This window comes from Ovis canadensis, chromosome 7 (assembly GCF_042477335.2).
Source record: "Ovis canadensis isolate MfBH-ARS-UI-01 breed Bighorn chromosome 7, ARS-UI_OviCan_v2, whole genome shotgun sequence".
NCBI classification, from domain to species: Eukaryota; Metazoa; Chordata; class Mammalia; order Artiodactyla; family Bovidae; genus Ovis; species Ovis canadensis.
In genome coordinates this window covers 92,789,755-92,810,058 of record NC_091251.1, presented here as the reverse complement: position 1 = coordinate 92,810,058, position 20,304 = coordinate 92,789,755, and the positions used below count along the sequence as shown (strand labels likewise).

The 20,304-nt window shown below is 43.8% G+C and overlaps 1 protein-coding gene across 1 annotated transcript in view; it reads left to right on the top strand.

The window, feature by feature from the left end:
• Positions 1–20,304, top strand: part of MAP3K9 (mitogen-activated protein kinase kinase kinase 9) — an 80,078-nt gene that overhangs the window by 33,136 nt on the left and 26,638 nt on the right. Inside the window, exon 3 of the mRNA XM_069595161.1 lies at positions 15,084–15,264. Coding sequence (XP_069451262.1) covers positions 15,084–15,264 — 181 coding nt within the window. The remainder of the gene's footprint in view (positions 1–15,083; positions 15,265–20,304) is intronic.

The window sequence follows — 20,304 nt, the reverse complement described above, 5'->3', positions numbered from 1 at the left end:
CCTGTCTGTACCTCAGCCAGCCTTTGGGCATGATCTTCTCCTCCTAGTCCAAGATTGTAGCTCGATCTCCAGCTATCACATTCATGTTCCAGGCAGGACAGGGTAGGAAGGGATGAAAAGAAGGGCCAAAAGCCCTGAGCTGATGTCCTTGAAGACAGGTTACAGAAAGCAGTCACATGATACTTCTTAGGCACCTGGCTGTACCTTGGAACAAGGTGCCTAGGAAATGTTAATGTTATCCGTGGCCTGGTGCCCATCTTGAAATGGAGGGTTCTGTTACTATGGGAGGAGGGGGGCATAACCACTGCAGGGCGACTGGCAGTCTGGGTCACACATTTTAAGCTCTTTCCCTACCATTAATCCCTTGTTAGTCCTTTCATGATACGTTGCCAGGATTGCTAATGTGGCAGTTCGTTTCTGCTGTGTTTCCACTTTGTTTTCTTTCTCACAAATGCTGCTGAGTCTGTCCTTCTCTTTTAACCCTTCCTTGGAGGTACTCACCCATCCACCCCTCTGGAGTCGGAGGCTTTGGGACACCTGTTTCTTCAATGGGAGATGATAGCAGATGAGTGGACCCTTTCCCCAGGGGCAGTAACCAGCTGTTTTTTTGCAAAATGGGCTTCCGGTGGCAGCCTGGCCATCAGCGATTCCCAAGGGTGGGCTGCAGACCCTGGGGGAGGGGACTGCTGCTAGGTGCCTTTGAATCTAAATGCACCGTAGAAAGGATAAGTATTCATATTTCTGTTTTTAAAAGGTGTGTAGGTGCTACTGTGTTGATAAAATGCAAACTCATTTAAACACTTTTCTCCAGGGTGTTTAATACAGCCTGGTAGTCTGGGGTTCTCCTTGTGCTTTCATTCAGACCTGGGTTGTGTCCTGTCCCTCCCTCTTGCCACCTGTGGACCAGCCTCTCTTCATTTCACTCTCCATATCTGCAGTGCCTTCCAGAATGGTTGAGACAATTAAATAAGATTATGCACATGAATCACTTAGTGCCCTGCACACACGAAGGCTCCCATAAACATGAGCTCTGGTTAGTGTTTTCTCCTTAATCAACACACACTATAAGTACAGCTGCCATCATAATAGCATTTTTCTTCTTAAGCCGAAAGGACATATTTTAAAAGATCAGGAGTGATTGCTGTAGCCTCTGGTGAATCTAGTGTAACCAGTCCTCAAACACATATTTGGGGCTACTGCCTTAACTGACTTAATTAGAAGTCTTTGGGGATAGTTTGTATTCATTCATTCGTTCAAGACCATTATTTTTTGAACACTTATTAGGCCTCTTCAGGTTACAGCAGGGGGCCATTACAGTTCAGATTTGCCCTGGCACTCGGACGAAGTCCCTCCTTTTACCGAGTTCTCTGGCTTGGCCAGGAGTGCACTGCACACGTCCCTTCCCTTTGGTTTCCTCTTTTGTACTAACAGCGAGTGGATCCTAAATCCCCAAGCACCCGATTTGCTCCATCTTTCTGTAGTTCTCTCGACAGGGATTTCTGGCTGCCTGCGCCCCGGGTTTGCCGGGAAGCCCTGTTTTCTTTGCTGGCTGTGCCCGCGGAGCTCGGCGCAGCTCTGCTGACAGTGCTGAACCCGGCTGGGGCCGCAGCGGCCCCGGCATCTCTCTGCCATCTCCCGGCAACGCCACACCTCTCCCGAGGCGGACAGTCAGGGAGTCTAGGCGGTGAATCATTTGCCTCGGTGAGCAGGTCCGTCCGGCCTCTCTCGGCCTCGCCCGGGGGGGCGGACAGAGTGGGCTGAGGGCCAGGCCGTGGGAGAGGCCGGGCTTGGGTGCTGGCTGTGCTCTCACCGAACGCGAGTGGTCAGTGAAGTGAGGCTCTTCCACGTGGCTCCGGCGGATTCAGCCCTACAGCGAGCCTGCCGTGGGGTTTTACTGCCGGTTCCCTGGAGCGCTGGATGGGGCTGAGCCGGAGGTGGTCTTTCCTCCACTGGAGACAACGGGCTGCAGGAAGCAGTGTCTTCGGTGCTGACTCAGGTGCCCCAAGGCCTGGCTGGGTCTGGCGAGGGGAGCTTTTCTCTGGGCTAGAATCCTCTGGTCTAATGCCTCTGGCCTAATTGCCCTTAACTGTAGCTGGCCTTCAGCTCAGATGGCTGGGGGAGCTGCGCTGACCCCCGCGAGAGACCATCACAGCTTCCAAGGAATTATAGACTCTTGAGAAGGTCAGAGGTGGACCACAGGGGCCTGGTGAAGATTGCATAGCACTGAAGCCAGAAACCCAGGCATTCTGCCTCTTCATCTGTTGCTTTTCCCCTTTCTGCCTTGCTGCAGCTCAGAGATTGTTCTGGGAAGGAGCTTGCCTCTCAATTGAAAAAAAAAAAAAAAAAATTCAGAGAACAAAAAAGAGGCCCCTTAGAAATTAAAGTCATGAGAGGGGAAATGAGAAACCTAATAGAAGGGTTAGAAGACAAAGTGATGACATTTCAGGAAGATCAAAAAGAGAAAAAAGATGAAAAAGTAGAGGAGAAAAGAAGATTGGAAGACCAATAAAGAAAGCCTAAGACCTAAGCAATAGAGGCTCTAGAGAGAGAAAATAGAGAAATATGGGGAAGACAGCAACAGTGAAATACTTCAAGAAAACTCCCTGTAACTGAAGAACATGAGTTTGTTCAGATTTGAGAGGACTCACAAAGTCTTCACCCAAGGCACAACCCTCTGATATTTCAGAGCACTGGGGATTAAAAAGAGACTCAAATTTTCCTGAAAGAAAAAGACACGTCACATACAGAGCATCAGGAAGCAAAGTGGTTCCGGATTCCTGAATTGCAATGTTGAAAGCAAGAAACTGATGCATGATGCCTTCAAGATGATGAAGGAAAATCTCATCATTTTTATGCCAAGTATGGGGATAGAATGTAGAGCTTTTATAACAAAAAAGTGTACCTTCCGTGCATTCTTTCGAAGGAGTTGTTGGAGAATGCCTATCACTAAAATAGGAGAAGAAAGCAGCAGAAAGAGAAAGCAGGGTATAGGACAGAGGACACCAGTGAAGGGAAGCCCCTGAGGACTGGGAAAGGAGACCCTGGGAGAGGAGCTGTGCATGGGACATAGAGGGGGCAGTCTAGATCCCAAAGTGTGACTCAGGACTGTCATCTCCAGCTCGCCTGCTGCCGCTGCTCCGGCAGTTTAACCTGAGGAATGACTACCTGGGGAGTCTCATCAGGATTCTTATCCATCCTTGGCTGTCTTGCTCATGTGCTCATGAAACTCTGTTGCCTGGATATACAAAAATGTTTTCTCTGACCAACCCCAAGAACCTGAAGTAGGCCCCCAAGTGAATTTCAAAACAGAAAATAGAGGGAGCCCACCCCCTGCAAACATATTTCTGATGGATGTCCAGTGTCTACATCTCTCTCCACAATTCCCTGCAGTCAGCTTTCCCCACTGTGGCCACCTATCCAGTTTTTCTAGCCCTCACATATGATCTTGCTTACTGACTTTCTCAGGAAGGGCTCTTGTCAGTTCTCTGGGACCATGGCCAGACACTGTTTAGCTTATTTCCTTGAGAGCTTTCATCTAGCAGGGGCAATATTTTTTACTATATTGTGGGTCAAATTGTGTCTCCCTAAAAGTGACATGCTGAAGTTCTAACCTGTGGATGGACCTTATTTGGAAATAGTCTTTATTTTTTCTTTTTTTTTTTGTCTTCTGGCCATATAATGTGGCTTGTGGCCTCTTAGTTCCCCAGCCAGGATTGAACTCAAACATTCTACAGCAAAAGTACAGGGTGTCTTAACCACTGGACCTCCAGGGAATTCCCAGAAATAGGGTCTCTGTAATCAAGTGAAGATGAGGTCCTGTGGTATGAGAACTGGCCCTTGTCCAATGCTTGGTGTGTTTATAAGAAGAGAGAATTTTGGATAGAGACACACAGTGGTGTGAGTGCCATGTGAAGAGCAGAGACAGACACAGAGGGCAGATGGCCAGTAGAGAGACTGGAGTCACGATGCCCTTAGCTGGGGAACACAGAATTGCTGGCAGCCACCAGGAGCCTGAAGAGAGACAGGAGGGTCCTTCCCTACAGCCTTTGGAGGTAGCATGGCCATGCCAACACTTTGATTTTGGACCAGAGGTCTTGCTTCAGACCTGAGATTCAGTAGATTTCTGTTGTTTTAAGCCACCATATTTGTGTTAATTTGACAGCAGCCCCAGGAAACTAGTACACCTAGCTACATTTGTGCTTGTCATTCACTTTTTCAAAACTAAATTACATCTTAATTCACAGATGTATACATAGGGGGTAAGATAACAGGGGCGAATAATTGAAGTCACAGCAAGATCAAATCAGTCAGCTCTAAAAGAGATCCATTCTGAATATTCACTGGGAGGACTGATGCTGAAGCTGAAGCTTCAGTACTTTGGCCACCCGATGAGAAGAGCCAACTCACTGGAAAATATCCTGATGCCTTGAAAGATTGAGGGCAGGAGGAGAAGGTGGCAACAGAGGATGCGATGGTTGGATGGCATCACCGACTCAATGGACATGAGTTTGAGCAAACTCCAAGAGATACTGAAGGTCAGGGAAGCCTGGTGTGCTGCAGTCCATGGGGTCACAAAGAATCAGACAGGACTTAGTGACTGAACAACGACAGTACAAGTCAAGATTGTGAGATATCTGGAGAGAGGGGAAGGGATGTGATGGAGAGGAACGTGTGGGGACTGGACGGAGTCAGGTGGGTTTTCATCTTATTCTTTAAATCCTATGTGTTTTATATACCCTTTCATGTATATATATATATTTTTTTTTTCATGTGTATATATATTTGACAGTAAGCTTTTTTTTAAAAAAAAAAAAAGACTAAACCAAGCAAAACACAGCACTCAAAACAGAATTGGACCTATTATTTAATCTGGGAGAGATGATGTTGAATCATTTGGGCCAAATGAAAGCTTGGGGATGTGGGAACCTTGGCGCCAAGGTGAACATTTAGCGAATCAAAGTCCCTTGTGCTAATGGAGATGAATAATTAATAAGAAACCTCAAAATGATAAATCATCGACCAAAGCTCAATTTCCCATTAGGACATATGGGAAAGTGTCCTCAGTTATGCCAAGTTTTGAGAGCCTGGCCTCCAGCTAAATGATACTTGGTTGGACTCACAATGTCCTTTGTGGCCACCCCTGCCTAACTCATTCATTTCTCCCTCTGTTGTTCTAGCAGGGGATGGACTTGAGATCATTGTTGGTGGTCTGTGTTAGAGAACATCAAATCCAGTAGAAAGTCATTCACCCCCTGAATTCATGGAGGATTAAGGTTCATTTTGGTGCGAGTTTGCCTTTATTCCTCTCTAGCCCTTGCAATCTTTTCTTTCTAACAGAGGCAGCTGGTCTTAGGCTCAGAACTCTGACTAGTGCAGGATCTGCTGAAACGACTAACATTAATTTTTGTTCTTGTTTTATTTAGTTGCACAGGTTACCTGATACTAGAAGAATATTTGTTTTTTTCCACTTAAAATAATGATATAAAATTTCTTCTTTTTGTAATTTTTAAAAAGTCAGATTAAAGAAAAATACTAAGTAAATGTTATATAGGTGGTGGCCTGTCTGGAAATAGTGTCCTTGGTTTACTGAGGGTTGGAAAACTGTGATTATCTTACTGCTGATAGTAAAACCTGAGCCCTCAGTTGAAGCACATGTCGTCTTGAGCTGATCCTCAGATTTGTCACATGTCTTTGCATACATCATGCAGGGGCGCTTAAGGACAACATCTCTATCTTATCTATCCTTGGGTCCCCCAGCCCGGCTGACAGCAGCAGGATGTATTCGTCACCAGTAACCCTGGCTGAGGTATTCCCCCTTTCTCCGGTCTTGTTGTCTTGCCTGGTACCCACCCGACTCCCCGTAGTGTCTCACGGTTGGATAATGTAGGAGGGATGTCCCTCCAGCCCCGGCAGCAACAGGATGAGGAAGTGGATAGTCTGAGAAGGTGCACAGGGACTAACTTCAGTGAAATAAGGGACCAGTGAGGAGTCGGTTCTTTCTGAGAGCATGGTCCTCTGCTTGGTTCCTGGAGCGGCATTGGCATGAGTCTCAGAAAAAAGAGAATTGAGTTTCTGCCTTCTAGAAATTATTTTCCGTCACATTCTAGAGGGAATGATGAGACAAGTACATGCAGCAGGGAATAATTAAAAGAAGCATATAGGGGACTTCCCTGGTGGTCCAGTGGTTAAGACTTTGCTTTCTCAGTGCAGGCGGTTGGAGGTCAGAAAACTAGATTCTGCATGTTGCAGCTAAGATTCTGCATGCCATACCTAAGACCCAGTGGGCAGAAACTAAGACCTGGTGCAGCCAAAGAAAAAATCTTTTAAAAAAATAGTATATAGTGTTAAATTACGTGGTACTGGTTTTGGTTGCTGAAGGAATACTTCATGAAAAAGGAGAGCAGTGAAGACTAGTTGATTAATGACAGCATTAGGGATCAGGTGGAAATTGAGCTAAGCCATAAAGATGTATAGGATTTTTCCTATTCTCTGGATGGCACAACACGTGAGGAGAGATCCGGCCTTGGAACACCTCTCCATCCCTCACTCACTGTGGGCAGCTGACTTAACCTCTCTGTGTCTGTTTCAGCATGGATGAAATAGGGAAAATAATTATGCCTACTTCACAGGGTTGGTTTAAGGGTTAACTAAGGTGATGGCAAGCTATTTACATACATCATGTAAAGAGTGTAACTCCACTACAGGCATGCACCTTGGAGATATTTTGGATTTGGTTCCAGACCACCACAGTGAAATATCACAATAAAGCAAGTCACATAAATTTTTTGGGTTCCCAGTGCATATAAAACACAGGCTACACTGTGTTGTAGCCTATTGGGTGTAGTCTGTTATGTCCGCAAAACAAGGTCAGTTCAGTTCAGTCGCTCAGTTGTGTCCGACTCTTTGCGACCCCATGAATCGCAGCACACCAGGCCTCCCTGTTCATCACCATCTCCCGGAGTTCACTCAGACTCACGTCCATTGAGTCAGTGAGGCCATCCAGCCATCTCATCCTTGGGCGTCCCCTTCTCCTCCTGCCCCCAATCCCTCCCAGCATCAGAGTCTTTTCCAATGAATCAACTCTTCGCATGAGGTGGCCAAAGTACTGGAGTTTCAGCTTCAGCATCATTCCTTCCAAAGAAATCCCAGGGCTGATCTCCTTCAGAATGGAACAAAACAAGGTACATACCTTAATTAAAAATACTTTCTTGCTAAAAAATGCTAACCCTTATCTGAAGCTTCAGTGAGTCATAATCTTTTTGCTGGTGGAGGGTCTTGCCTCAGTGTTTATGGCTGCTGACTGATCAGGGTGGCTGTACCATTTCTTAAAATAAGACAGAGATGTTGACAGAATTGATTGACTTTTTTTGACAAATGATTTCTCTGTAGCATGCAATGCTGTTTGCTAGTTTTTTACCCACAGTAGAATGAAATTGGAGTCAATCCTCTCAAACCCTGCAGCTGCTTTGTCAACTAAGTTTTATGTAATAGTCTACCTATGTTATTTCAACAGTCTTCACCAGGAGTAGATTGCATTTCAAGAAACTACTTTGTTTGCTCATCCATTAAGAAGCAATTCCTCATTTGTTAAAGTTTTATTATGAGGCGGCAGCAATTCAGTCATGTCTCTAGGCTCTACTTCTAATTCGTGTTATTTCTCTTTCCATCACATCTGCAGAGACTTCCTCCACTGAAGTCTTGAACCCTTCAAAGTCATCCATGAGGATCAGAACCAACTTCTTCTAAATTCCTGTTAATGTTGATATTTTGAACGTCACTAGTGTTCTTACTGGCATCGAGAATGTTGAATCCTCTCCAGAAGTTTTTTAATTGGCCTTGTGCAGATTCATCAGATACATCACTGTGGGAGCTATAGTCTAAAGAAATGTATTCCTTAAATAATTTTAAGATTTGAAAGGCAAAGTTGCTCTGTGATCCATGGGGTACAGAATGGATGTTGTGTGAGCAGTTGTGAAAGCAACAGGAAGCTCCTTGTACGTCTTCACTAGAGCTCTTGGGTGGTCACATGTATTGTCAGTGAGCAGTAATATTTTGAAAGGAGTCTTTCTGAGCAGTAGGTCTCAACAGTGAGCTTAAAATAACTAGTAAACCATGTTGTAAACAGAGGTGCTGTCATCCAGGCTTGCCTGGTACCCATCCGGGTAAATTCAACAGGACTCTTAAGGTCCCTAGGATTTTTGGAATGGTAAATGAGCACTGGCTTCAACTTAAAGTCATCCGCTTCATTGGCCCCTAAGAAAGACAGCCTGTCCTTTGAGATCAGGCATTGACTTTTCTTCTCTAGCTATGGAAGTCCTAGGTAGCAGCTTCTTCTAATATAAAGCTGTTTCATCTGCATTGGAAGTCTGCTGTTTAGTGGAGTGACCTGCCTTAATGATCTTAGCTAGATCTTCTGGAAGACTTGCCATAGCTCCTACATTAGCACTTGCTGCTTCGCCTTGTACTTTTATGTTATGGAGATGGCTTCTTTCCTTAAACCTCTTGAAACAACTTCCGCTAGCTTCACGCTTTTCTTCTGCAGCTTTCTCACCTCTCTCAGCCTTCATAGAATTGAAGAGAGTTAGACCCTTGCTCTGGATTAGGCTTTGGCTTAAGGGAATGTTGTGACCGGTTTGATTTTTCTATCTGGACCACTCAAACTTTCTTCATATCATCAATAAGCCTGTTTGCTTTCTTATCATTCATGTGTTCATTGGGGTAACACTTTTAATTTCCTTCAAGAGTTTTTTTCCTTTGTATTCACCATTTGAACAACTGATGCAAGAGGCCTGGCTTTTGGCCTGTCTCGGCTTTTGACATGTCTTCCTCACTAAGTTTAATCATTTTTAGCTTTTGATTTAAAGTGAGAGAGTTTCACCTGAATACCTAGAGGCCATAGTAGGGTTAATAAATGGCTGAATTTCAATACTGTTGTGTCTCAAGGAATAGGGAGGCCTGAGGAGAGGAAGAGAGACGGGGGAACAGCTAGCCGGTGGAGCAGTCAGAACACACACAACATTTACCAATCAAGTTCGCCATCTTTTGTGGGCATGGTTCATGGTTCCCCAAAACAATTACAACAGTAAGAACAAATGTCACTGATCACAGATCACCATAACAAGCATGATAATAATGAAGAAGTTTGAAATATTGCAAGAATTGTCAAATGTGACACAGAGACATGAAGTGAGCAAATGCTGTTGGAAAAATGCCACCAGCAGACTTGCTCAATGCAGAGTTGTCACGAATCTTCAGTTTTGTTTAGAAAGATGCGGTATGCATGAAACACAATAAGGCAAAGTACGATGAAACGAGCTAAGTCTGTATATGATAAGTGATCAATAATGGTTAGCTATCATTATTATTTAATCAACCATTTGATTTAGTCACTCAGTCATGTCCAGCTCTTTGCGACACATGGTCTGTAGCCCACCAGGCTCCTCTATCCATGGACTTCTCCAGGCAAGAATACTAGAGTGGGTTGCCATTCCCTTCTCCAGGGGATCTTCCCGACCCAGGGATCGAACCTGGGTCTCGCCTATTACAGGCAGATTCTTTACTGTTTCAGCCACCAGAGAAGCCCATGTTTTTATACAGTAAAGATGTATTGCATGTTTATTATGGGTCAGGGCCTGCCAGCCTTTCCAATAGAGTTCTCAATACTTTGAGCTCAGAGTCCCATGGTTTCCACATACATATGAGCCCCTTAATCGTAATAGTGGTAACGATAGCTGTAATGTCCTGCGTGCCTATTTATTTATGTGCCAGGCACTCTGGTGGGTGCCTTATCACTGTATTGCTTTTAATCTTTATCCCCATTTTATAGAATCAGGAATCATGATGTAGTGTTTATGAAACTTAACAAGCGTTGCATGGAAAATGTCAAGCCTGGAATTTAGATTGCCTGTTTTCGTTTTTGTTTTTTTTTCTATTCTCACTGACTCTTGTTACTGTCACCCTAACCCATTATGTCCCAGACTGAACTTGGCTTCCTCAAATGGGTTTGTCTTTCAACTTCTCAGTGGGGGTACTGCCATTCTACTTGTTATCCATATCTGAAAGACAAGAGATGTCTTCCTTCTGTCAAGCCCCTTTATCTGATTAATCACTAGGATTTCAGTTCAATGCATCTTTTTCTTCTCTTCCTCTGCCTGGCCAGACCCCTCTTGACTTGTATTTGTTAGTTTTCAGCATTTGTTCTACCACACCCGCCACGAGAGGAGGGGTTTATACGATGCCCTTTCATGGAAATCACCAGATTTTGATAAAACATCCTTAAGTTGTCCAAGAAGTAAAAGCACAATAGCTTGTTACTGCTGCACCTGTGCTTATCAGCCGTAGATGCTTGGAATGGGCTCACAGCAGTGGTGTAGATAAGTTAGCTGCTATGAATATAACCTTTCTCTCTTACCTAGGAAAACATGTTTGGAGGAAACTATGCTCCACTCTGTTTTAAAAAGTAAAGCTTTCCCTTTTAGCAAACAGTGCTGGGAAAATTGGATATTCACATGCAAAAGACCGGCAATGGACCCCTATCTCATATGAATACAGAAATTAACTAAGAATGGATTAACAACCTAAATGTGAGAGCTAAAACCGGAATACTCTTAGAAGAAAACATAGGGGCAAATCTTCATGAACTTGGATCTGGCAGTTCTTTGGTATTACATCAAGAGTAGAAACAACAAAAGGGAAAATAGCTGAAGTGGACTTCATCTAAATTAAAAACTTTTGTACATCAAAGACCATTATCAAGAAAGTAAAACGCCTATAGAGAGGGGAAAATATTTGCAAATCATGTGTTTGATAAGGGTCTAGAATCCAGGTTATATAAAGAACTTATAACTCAGCAAAAGGACAGACATTTCTCCACAGGAGACGTACAAATGGCCAACAAGCATGAGAAAAGATGTTCAGTGTCATTAGGGAAATGCAAATCAAAACCACAGTGAGATACCACTTTACATCTAGCAGGATGACTATAATAAGAAAAAGGAAAAGGAAAATAGCAAGTATGGTGAGGATGCAGAGAAATTGGAATCCTCATATATTGCTAATGGGAATGTAAAATGGTTCAGCTACTGTGGAAAATAATTTGGTGCTTCCTCAGAAAGTCCAGCAGAGAATTACCATATATCCTAATAATTCCACTCCTATGTATACAGCCCCAAAAATGGAAAACAGGCACTCAAACAAGTATATGTGCACATGTATTTATAGCAGCAGATTCACAATAATCAATAGATGGAAACAGCCCAAATGTCTATTGTTATGCCCAAGTTGCGAAATCTCCCAATGACCACCAGGGAGCCGATATCCAACGCAAAAGCAGAAGAGTTTATTACCAAGCTCGAGCTGGGGCTCCCACCGATACCGACGCAGCAGCTATAGGGAGGAGCCCTGAGCTCTGGGTTACATTGCTTATATAGGGTATTATCGCCCGAAAAATTCGAAAAACGGGTCTCCGGGTCTGATTGGTCACCTTCTGGTGAAGGGTTAGGTGTTGAGTTCTGATTGGTTCTCCTTTCCCATGCTTGATTTGAATTTCCTGGGCTGGCCAAGGGTTCTGATTGGTTCACAGGTGGTGGGGTGAGGTCAGGGGATTTCCAAAGGCTCTTTTCCTGGAACCTTACAAAATGGAGTAGCGTTGATTCTTCATCTATCAGTGGACAAAAGGAGAAACAAAGTATGGTATATACATATGATGGAATACTATTCAGTCACAAAAAAGGATTAAAGTCCTGGTGTGAGCTACCACGTGGGTGAACCTGGGAAATGTTAGAGAGCAAGTTGGTGGTTGCCAGAAGCTAGGAAGAGGGGAGAACGGGGATGCTGTGTGATGATAATGTTCTCTTGCTAAGTTGTGTCCAACTCTTTGCGGCCTCATGGACTGCAGCACACCAGGCTTCCCTGTCCTTCACCATCACCTGGAGCTTGCTCAAACTCATGACCATTAAGTCAGTGATGCCATCCAACCATCTCATCTTCTGCTGCTCCCTTCTCCTCCTGCCCTCAATTTTTCCCAGCCTCAGGGTCTTTTCAAGTGAGTTGGCTCTTCACGTCAGGTGGCCAAAGTATTGGAGCTTCAGCTTCAGCATCAGTCCTTCCAGTGAATATTCAGGGTTGATTTCCTCTAAGATTGACTGGTTTGATCTCCTTGCTGTCCAAGGGACTCTCAAGAGTCTTCTTCAGCACCACAGTTCAAAAGCATCACTTCTTCGGCACTCAGCCTTCTTTATGGTCCAACTCTTTACATCCATGCATGACTACTGGAAAAACCATAGCTTGGACCATATGGACTTTGTTGGCAAAGTGGTGTCACTTTTTAATACACTGTCTAGGTCTGTCATATCTTTTCTTTCAAGGAGCAAGCATCTTTTAATTTCACAGCTACAGTCACCGTCTGCAGTGATTTGGAGCCCAAGAAAATAAAGTCTGTCACTGTTTCCACTTTTTCTCCATTTATTTGCCATGAAGTAATGGGACCAGATGCCATGATCTTAGTTTTTTGAATGCTGAGTTTCAAGCCAGCTTTTTCACTCTCCTCTTTCACCCTCATCAAGAGGCTCTTTAGTGCCTCTTTGCTTTTTGCCATTAGGGTGGTATTATCTACATATCTGAGGTTCTTGATATTTCTCCCTGCAATCTTGATTCCAGCTTGTGCTTCATCCAGCCTGGCATTTCACATGATGTACTCTGCATATAATAGCTGTTTAACGGATATGGGGTCTCCTTTTGGGGGTGATGAAAATGTTTTGGTACTAGACACAGGTGGTGGTTGTGTGGCATTGCAAGTGTACTAAATGCTGCTGGATTGTTCACTTCAAAATGGTTAATTTTCTGCTTTGTGGATTTCATCTCAGTTTTAAAAAACTACCAAAAAACAGCTTTTACAAACTTTGTTGCTTTGATTGTTAATAGTAATACACATTTGGTAGATACCAGTATTTCAGGACACTATTCTTGAGAACCATTGACTGCAACCATCTGCTAGAATTACTGACTGCCAGGATTATAACCTCTCTCCTTTGCTGTGGGCAGGACCCCTAGGCCAGAGATTTCTAACTTCCATGCCTTCAGGGGCCCAACTTGTTAGAACAGATGTTTGAGGTCGTCTGGATGTAAGGCAGCAGAGTCATGGAGATTAGGTGGAGCTGGGCTGGATGGGCACTGCGTAAAGGCATTCCAATTTACATAAACTGCCCTGGGCTGCCTCTTGCCTGTTTGCATCTTTCGGCTATCCCTCTTAAGCCATCCAGAGACTAATATATTTAGAAAATCACCTTCAGTAGGCCATCCCGTTTCTAAAAGTCCATCTCCTGTCATAGCATCTAAACTTCTCTGCATTCCCGTTCCAGCATAGGCTCTGAGAAAGCTCAGCTGGACTCATGAAGCATTGTGAAACCATAACCCTCCTCCCACTGCACCCGGTCCCAGCCACCTGTCTGGTCCTGTCACCCCATTGGATCTGTAAGGGGAAGGGCCCTCCCAGAGTCTTCGATTTACAGGTGGCTCAGAGAAATGCTCGGCGACCAGTTACCGCCACTGCGGCGGGCGTGGTGGCTTCTGTGGTGCCGCTTCCCCAGCAGTCTGAGTGCTTATTAGTCTGTTCTCTCTCAGAGAAGGGGAGAGAGGCACAGAAGAATCCGGGAAGATTTTTGTGATTAGATGAGATGTAGAAAGTTGTTTGTTGTTTGTTTTTATCTCCCAAGCATTCCAAGGCTGGGACCCATTCAGGATGATAGAAGCTTGGAGTGGGGCGGGGGTGTGTCAGGGGTCAGGGGAGCAGGGGAGAGGGTGTGGAGGAAAGAAACTTAGTCCATTAGATCCAGGGAGTGGCTGGTGCTGTTTTCTTTTGTGCTTCTATCCCCATAGCTGCTTGTCATCCCTCTTTGGGGCTTCCCTGGTAGCTCAGTGGTAAGGAATGCACCTGCCAAGCGGGAGACGTGGGTTTTCTCCAGGAAGATCCCCTGGAGAAAAAAATGGCAACCCACTCCAGTGTTCTTGCCTGGGAAATTACATGGACAGAGGAACCTGGTGGGCTACAGTCCATGGGGTTGCATAAGATTTGGCAACTAAACAACAACAATCCCTCTCTACTGCTGATTTTCTGGGATACACACAGGACATAGAAAACTTAGACCCACATCCTTTCATTGTGTAACAATTTAGTGGACGTGTGCTGGGTGCAGTTCAGGGGGCAGGAAAAGAAAAGTACAGTTGTATGACTTCAGGGGTTGACTTCAGCTCTTGTCCTAAAACCCACCCCCTTCTCCTGCTCTTCCCATTTAGACTTGAATGGCAGAGAGAATCTTCCCTTCTCTGAAATCCTGTGCACAGAGCTCTGAACTCCAGGTGGTTCAGCATCTGGGCCTCAGAGGGGTGCTAACCCAGGGGCCCTGGGAACCGTCCCAGCTGTGGAAATGGAGGCTTGGCTTCCTCATGTCTCAGGAGCTCAAATTAAGGGGAAAATCTCTGCCCACAAGATATACTTTCATAAGACTCTAAATAAAGTCACTTGCAGAGGCTCATGGAAACTGTTCAGACACTGTCTGAAAACCTTAGCAGTCCAACAAGCACCTCCACTCTTGATGGTTTGAGAGTGGTGAAAGCCCAGGAGTGCCCTGGAAGAGACAGGAAGCCCGGGGAGCTTCTCCTCAGGAGAGTGGGCTGTGACCCCCTGCTCTTCTGTCCTGGGGTGTGAGGGGGCCCTATGGTGTCATGGTAACAGAAGAAGCTCTTGAGTCAGGCTGCCGGAGTTTCAGTCCTGGCTTATTAGTTGAGTGACCTTGGAAAATGTATTTAGTGGCACTGAAGTTTCCTCATCTTTAGAGTAGCCATGGCAATAGTATCTACCTCATACGGTTGTTGTGAGGGTTGAAGATCATGCCTGCAATATACCTGGCACCAGAATGAGTACATCCGAGGTGTTTACGGATGGTGGCTCCACCATCCACCCACGGTAGCCGCACGACGGAGCCTGCAGGAGGGGCCCAGAGGGAGGCGGGAGGGCTCTGTATTGCGTGGCTTCCTATCATTAATGCAGACTCCCTGGTCTCTTCTGTATTCCTTTCCTTGTCCAGTACTGATCCTCCAGAAGGTGGAGAATGGAGACCTGAGCAACAAGGTTCTGAAGATCACTGATTTCGGCCTGGCTCGGGAATGGCACCGAACCACCAAGATGAGCGCAGCTGGGACGTATGCCTGGATGGCCCCTGAAGTCATTCGTGCCTCCATGTTTTCCAAAGGCAGCGATGTGTGGAGGTAAGGTCCAGAGGTGAACAGTCAGCATTCCCCAGATGTATTTTCACTGCACAGATGCCTCAGGCCTTGGAGAATTGGTATACAATCCCAGGCACCCCAAAGAAGGCCTGGGTGACCTCTTCAGAGCGATTTATACTAAATTCCACACTGCTGAATGACAATTTCTAATGCCTTATCAACCAGAAACCCCCCCCCAGTGCTGTGGTACCAGTTCTATGTAGGCTCCTTTGTGTTGGCGACTGATTCCTAAGAAAGACCAGGAGATTCTAGGGGCAGTGTGTACTGACCTACGGGATGGTGGGGGACCCAGTCACTCCTGGAGACCTTCCCCACAGTCACCCTGGATTCCTTAGCATCAGTGGCTGGTACTGATGAACTTGTTCTCACTGTACGCTCTTTAGCCGATGAGTATTGTTTCTGCTGTCTCTTTTTTCTGGGTGGGCTGGAAATTATCCTTTCCAGTTATCCAGTTAAGCTTTTGGTTAAGGATCTGTCTTGTCTGTTGAGCACTGATAAAGACATGAGAAGATGGGTCTCAAGCATGTGCCCAGAACTGCAGGGTCAAAGGTTAGACCAACCCTCCCTCTAGTTAATGTCAGCCCAAAAGGTTGCAAAGATATGGAGCTAAAGATCTTGTTCCCACTAATGGGAGGGTGAACATCTACAGAATCTAAGCATCCATATGGCTGTGAGACAGGAGCATCACTTGGTATACAAAAGAAAAGACTTTAGATCATCTTTATATCTAGAAGTACAAGGACTTATAGATCATCATTATATTTTGTCTATGAAGCTGTTGCATCTCACTGTGTTGTAAAGCGAGCTTGTTTGTGTGTATATTTTAAATAACAGCTTTATTGAGATGTTATTCACATACCATAAGGTATACCTTTTAAAATATAGTTAAGTCAATGTGGTTTTTTTGTGTGAATTTACGTTGTTTTAGACTAATCATCATTGTTACTAGTTTCCTAAAGCTGCTTTAACACATTACCACAAACCTGATGGCTTAAAACAGTAGAAATTTTTAGTCTAGGGGCCAGAAGTCTGAAATCGGTGTCAGTCGAAACTCTCTCCAGAGACTCTCTGGACTCTCTCCAGTCGTGCTCTCTCCAGAGACTATAGGACAGATTCTGTTCCAAATAAGGATTCTAGGTATTAGGACTTGGATGTACCTTTTGGGGCCACCATTCAACCCATGACAAGCAGAATATTTTTTATCACTCAAAAAAGCCTTCAATACCTATTAGCAGTCATTCCCCAATATCTCCTATCCCTGCCCTCACTCTCTGGAAACCACTAATTCACCTTCTGTCTCGATGGATTTGTCTGTTTGGGACATTTTGTATAAATGGAATCACACGGTAAGGGGTCTTCTGCGTCTGACTTCCTTCATTTGCATATTTTCAGGATTCATGTATGTTGTAGCCTGCGTCAGAACTTCATTTTTTAAATAGCTGAATAATATCCCATTGTATGGATATACCACAATTTGTTTATTCATTTCATTAGTTGGACTTTGGGGTTGTTTCACTTTTTGTCTAATGTAAATAATGCTGCTGCAGACATTTATGTGTAAGTTTTTGTGTGAACATATGTTTTCAGTTCTCTTGGGTGTATACCTAAGAGAGAAATTTTCTGAGTCATATGGTAATTCTTTATTTAACTTTTTTGGGAAGTGCCAAACAATTTTTTTGTTTACCATGGCTTACTGTTAGCAACACACGAGTGTTCCGATTTCTCCATATCATCTCAACACTAGTTATTTTTTATTGTAGCCATTTTAGTGGATGTAAAGTGGTATCTCATTGTGGTTTTAAGTTGTATTCCCTAATTAATGATCTTGAGCATCTTTTCATGTGCTTATTGGTCATTTGTATATCTTCTCTGAATAAATGTGTTCAAATCCTTTACCAGTTTTAAAATTGAGTTATATTGAATCCTTACATTTTTATGTTGAAAGAGTTCTTTATATATTCTACATACAAGAACCTTATCAGGTACATGGTTTGCAAACATTTTCTCCCATTCTGTGCATTTTCTTTTCACTTTCTTGATGTTATCCTTTGAAACACAAGCATTTTAAAATTTTGGTATCCAGTTTATCAGCTGTTTTTTGATTGGTTGTGCTTTTTGGTGTCCTATCCAAGAAACCAAGTCATGAAGTTTTATACCTTTGTTTTCTTCTAAGAGTTTTATAATTTTAGCTCTTAACGTATAGGTCTTTGTTCCATTTTGACTTAATTTCTGTATGTGGTGTGAGGTGGAGGTATTTTTCCTGTGGCTATCTAATTGTCCCAGAACCACTTGTTGACAGGACTGTTTTTCTCCTTACTGAATTGTCTTGACATCGGTGTCAAAAAGCAGTTCACCACAATGTAAGAGATTATCTCTGGACCCACTTCTACTCCACTGATCTGTGTCTACCATTATGCCAATGTCACCTGTTTTTAAGCACTATAGCTTTGTAGTAAATTTTGAAATTAGGAAGTGTGAGTCTTCCAACTTTCTTCTTTTTCAAGATTATTTTGGCTATTTGGATCTCTTCAGTTTCCACATGAATTTTAGGATCTTTTTGTCCTTTTCTGAAAAGTAGGCAGCTAGAATTTTGTAAGGATTGTGTTAAATCTTTAGACCACCTTGGGGAGTATTGCCATCTAAGTAATACTAAGTCTTCCAATCCATGAACATGGGATATCTTTCTATTTATTTAGACCTTCTTTAATTTCTTTCAGTGATGCTTTATAGCTTCTGAATATTGAATCTTATTTCCATGCACATTAATTACAGGGGGAAGTAGCTATTGTAAAGAAAAGAGTTTTCCTTTCCTTCAAATATTTGACCAGATCTCATTGGGTTAAGCTATATCTTGATAGTCAACTGTTTCTGACCTACAAAAACAGCAATTTCATATACTTCAACTTAACACTTTCATTACTTGACTGTTGGCTAATTAGATTAGTTGATGTATTAATCTAACTGGCTATTACATTGAGACCTACCAGTGAAAGAAATGTATTTCTTTTTCAAGGAGTAGTCCAGCCTGTCCAAACTGGTGGAAGAGCTGTGCACCTTGAGATCATTTAGGGACTCAGATTCTTTCAGGATCCCTCAGCATATTGTTCTTATCTGAACAGTTACATCTGAGTGACAGTTACTTCTGCAGAAGTATTGTATTTATATCCCACAGAAAAGGGGAAAGAGAGCTAATCCCTAGGAAGCAGCTTGTCTTTAATTTGGAGATGACTCCAAAAGTAGGTATTCTTATTTCCATTTTACAGATGAGGTAACTGAGGCTTAGATGATTGAAGTTAGTTCCCTAGGTTCACCCAGGTGCTAAAGGTAAAGCTGTGATTTGAACTAGATATGTGTCTCTTGAAAATCTGTGCTTGCAGCCACTTCACCATCTGTGTACTCTTAATCCTGTACTTTGGGCACCCTCTTCCAGGGGGATTGGCCCATGGTCCATCATGCCTGAGACCTAGCAGGATGTCCCAAGAGGGCCAAAGCATGTCTAGGAACTCAGGACAAACTGGTTCCCAAACTGACTTATAATGCATTACTCCTTCAAGAAATGTTTATTTAAAAATTACTTACTCTGTGTTATGACCAAGCAAGTGTGCTCGCTTCCTGCTGCATAATAGAAAGACCTAACACCGAGACTTTTGCAGAGAAAAAGTTTTTATTCCAGTGCAGCCAAGCAGGAAGCAGTGCTCAGATCTGTCTCCCTAATCGATTGATCCAATACTTTGGCCACCTGATGTGAAGAGGCACGTCATTGGAAAAGACCTTGATGCTATAGAAAAGATTGAGGGCAGGAGGGAAAGGGGACGACAGAAGATGTGATGGTTGGATGGCATCACCAGCTCAATGGGCATCAATCTGAGCAAACTCCAGGAGATGGTAAAGGACAGGGAAGCCTGGTGTACTGCAGTCCATGGGGTCACAAAGAGTTGGACATGACTTAGTGACTAAACAACAACAAATCAATCAGCTATTGAGTGGGATATTTATGTGGAAGTAGGGGATAAGAGGGGAAGGGACTGGGAAATGATTGGTGGAAAGTGATTTTCAGTTTCTGGAGTTCTTTGCACAGTCTCGACTGCTCTTCATGCCACTGCGTGGGTTGCATGTGCAAATTCAGGGGGCTTCCTTACATTATGTGAGGTGGATTTTCAGCCTGTAATGTGTGAAGTTCATTATCTAAGTTCACTATTGGTTGTCCTAGTCCCTCAATGTGCCTTGAAGGAGGCTCTCAGCAGGTTGTTTTCTGTATCTGTGGTTTCCCTGGTTTTCTGCAAAACAAGCTTGATATCCTCCAGGTATCATTTTATTCCTATCTCGTTTCTACCTTATGGGCCTTCAGTGCGGGAGGTAATGGTATGGTTTCAGTGTCAGATGCTGGGCTGAGCCTGAGTCCAGCCACCTTTCCTTGCACTCCCCTACCTGCCTTCACTCTGCTGAACTCATCCAGGGCCTTGGGCCGCTGCAGTTGCCAGGTGCCCAGGGCCAGCAGAGTGTGTCTCAGTGTTCTTCAAGGATAGTTCTTTGGACCTCTTCCATGCTGTGATGGGGGGTAGGATGAGAATGGCCCACACTCCCTCAAGAAGACATTCTTTCCCTCTGGTTGTGCTGTGCAGGGAGGGCAGTGGTGATAGTCGGAAGGCATCCTCCCATGGTAACTCCTTACCTGTGGTATGTAGGATGAGGTGGGGGCATTTTGTTAACGATTTTAAGTTTTTTAAATGATAGAAGGAAAACATGTTCACTGCAGAAAAAAAAATTGGAAAATATGGATAAACCAAAGAGAAAAAGAAAGAAAAGAAGACAATCACCCACAGTGCACTTCTAAAGATAATCTATGATGACATTTTGGTGTGTTTATTCCTGTTCCCATGATCACCCACCCGTCCCTTAAAATGGGATCATTTCTGTTTTGTAAGCTAACTTTTTGAATGTAATGCAGCATGAACATATTGCCTTTTTTTTTTTTTGGTATTTCTCCTTTTTTACATGAATGCTCATGCTTTTTTAAAAAAA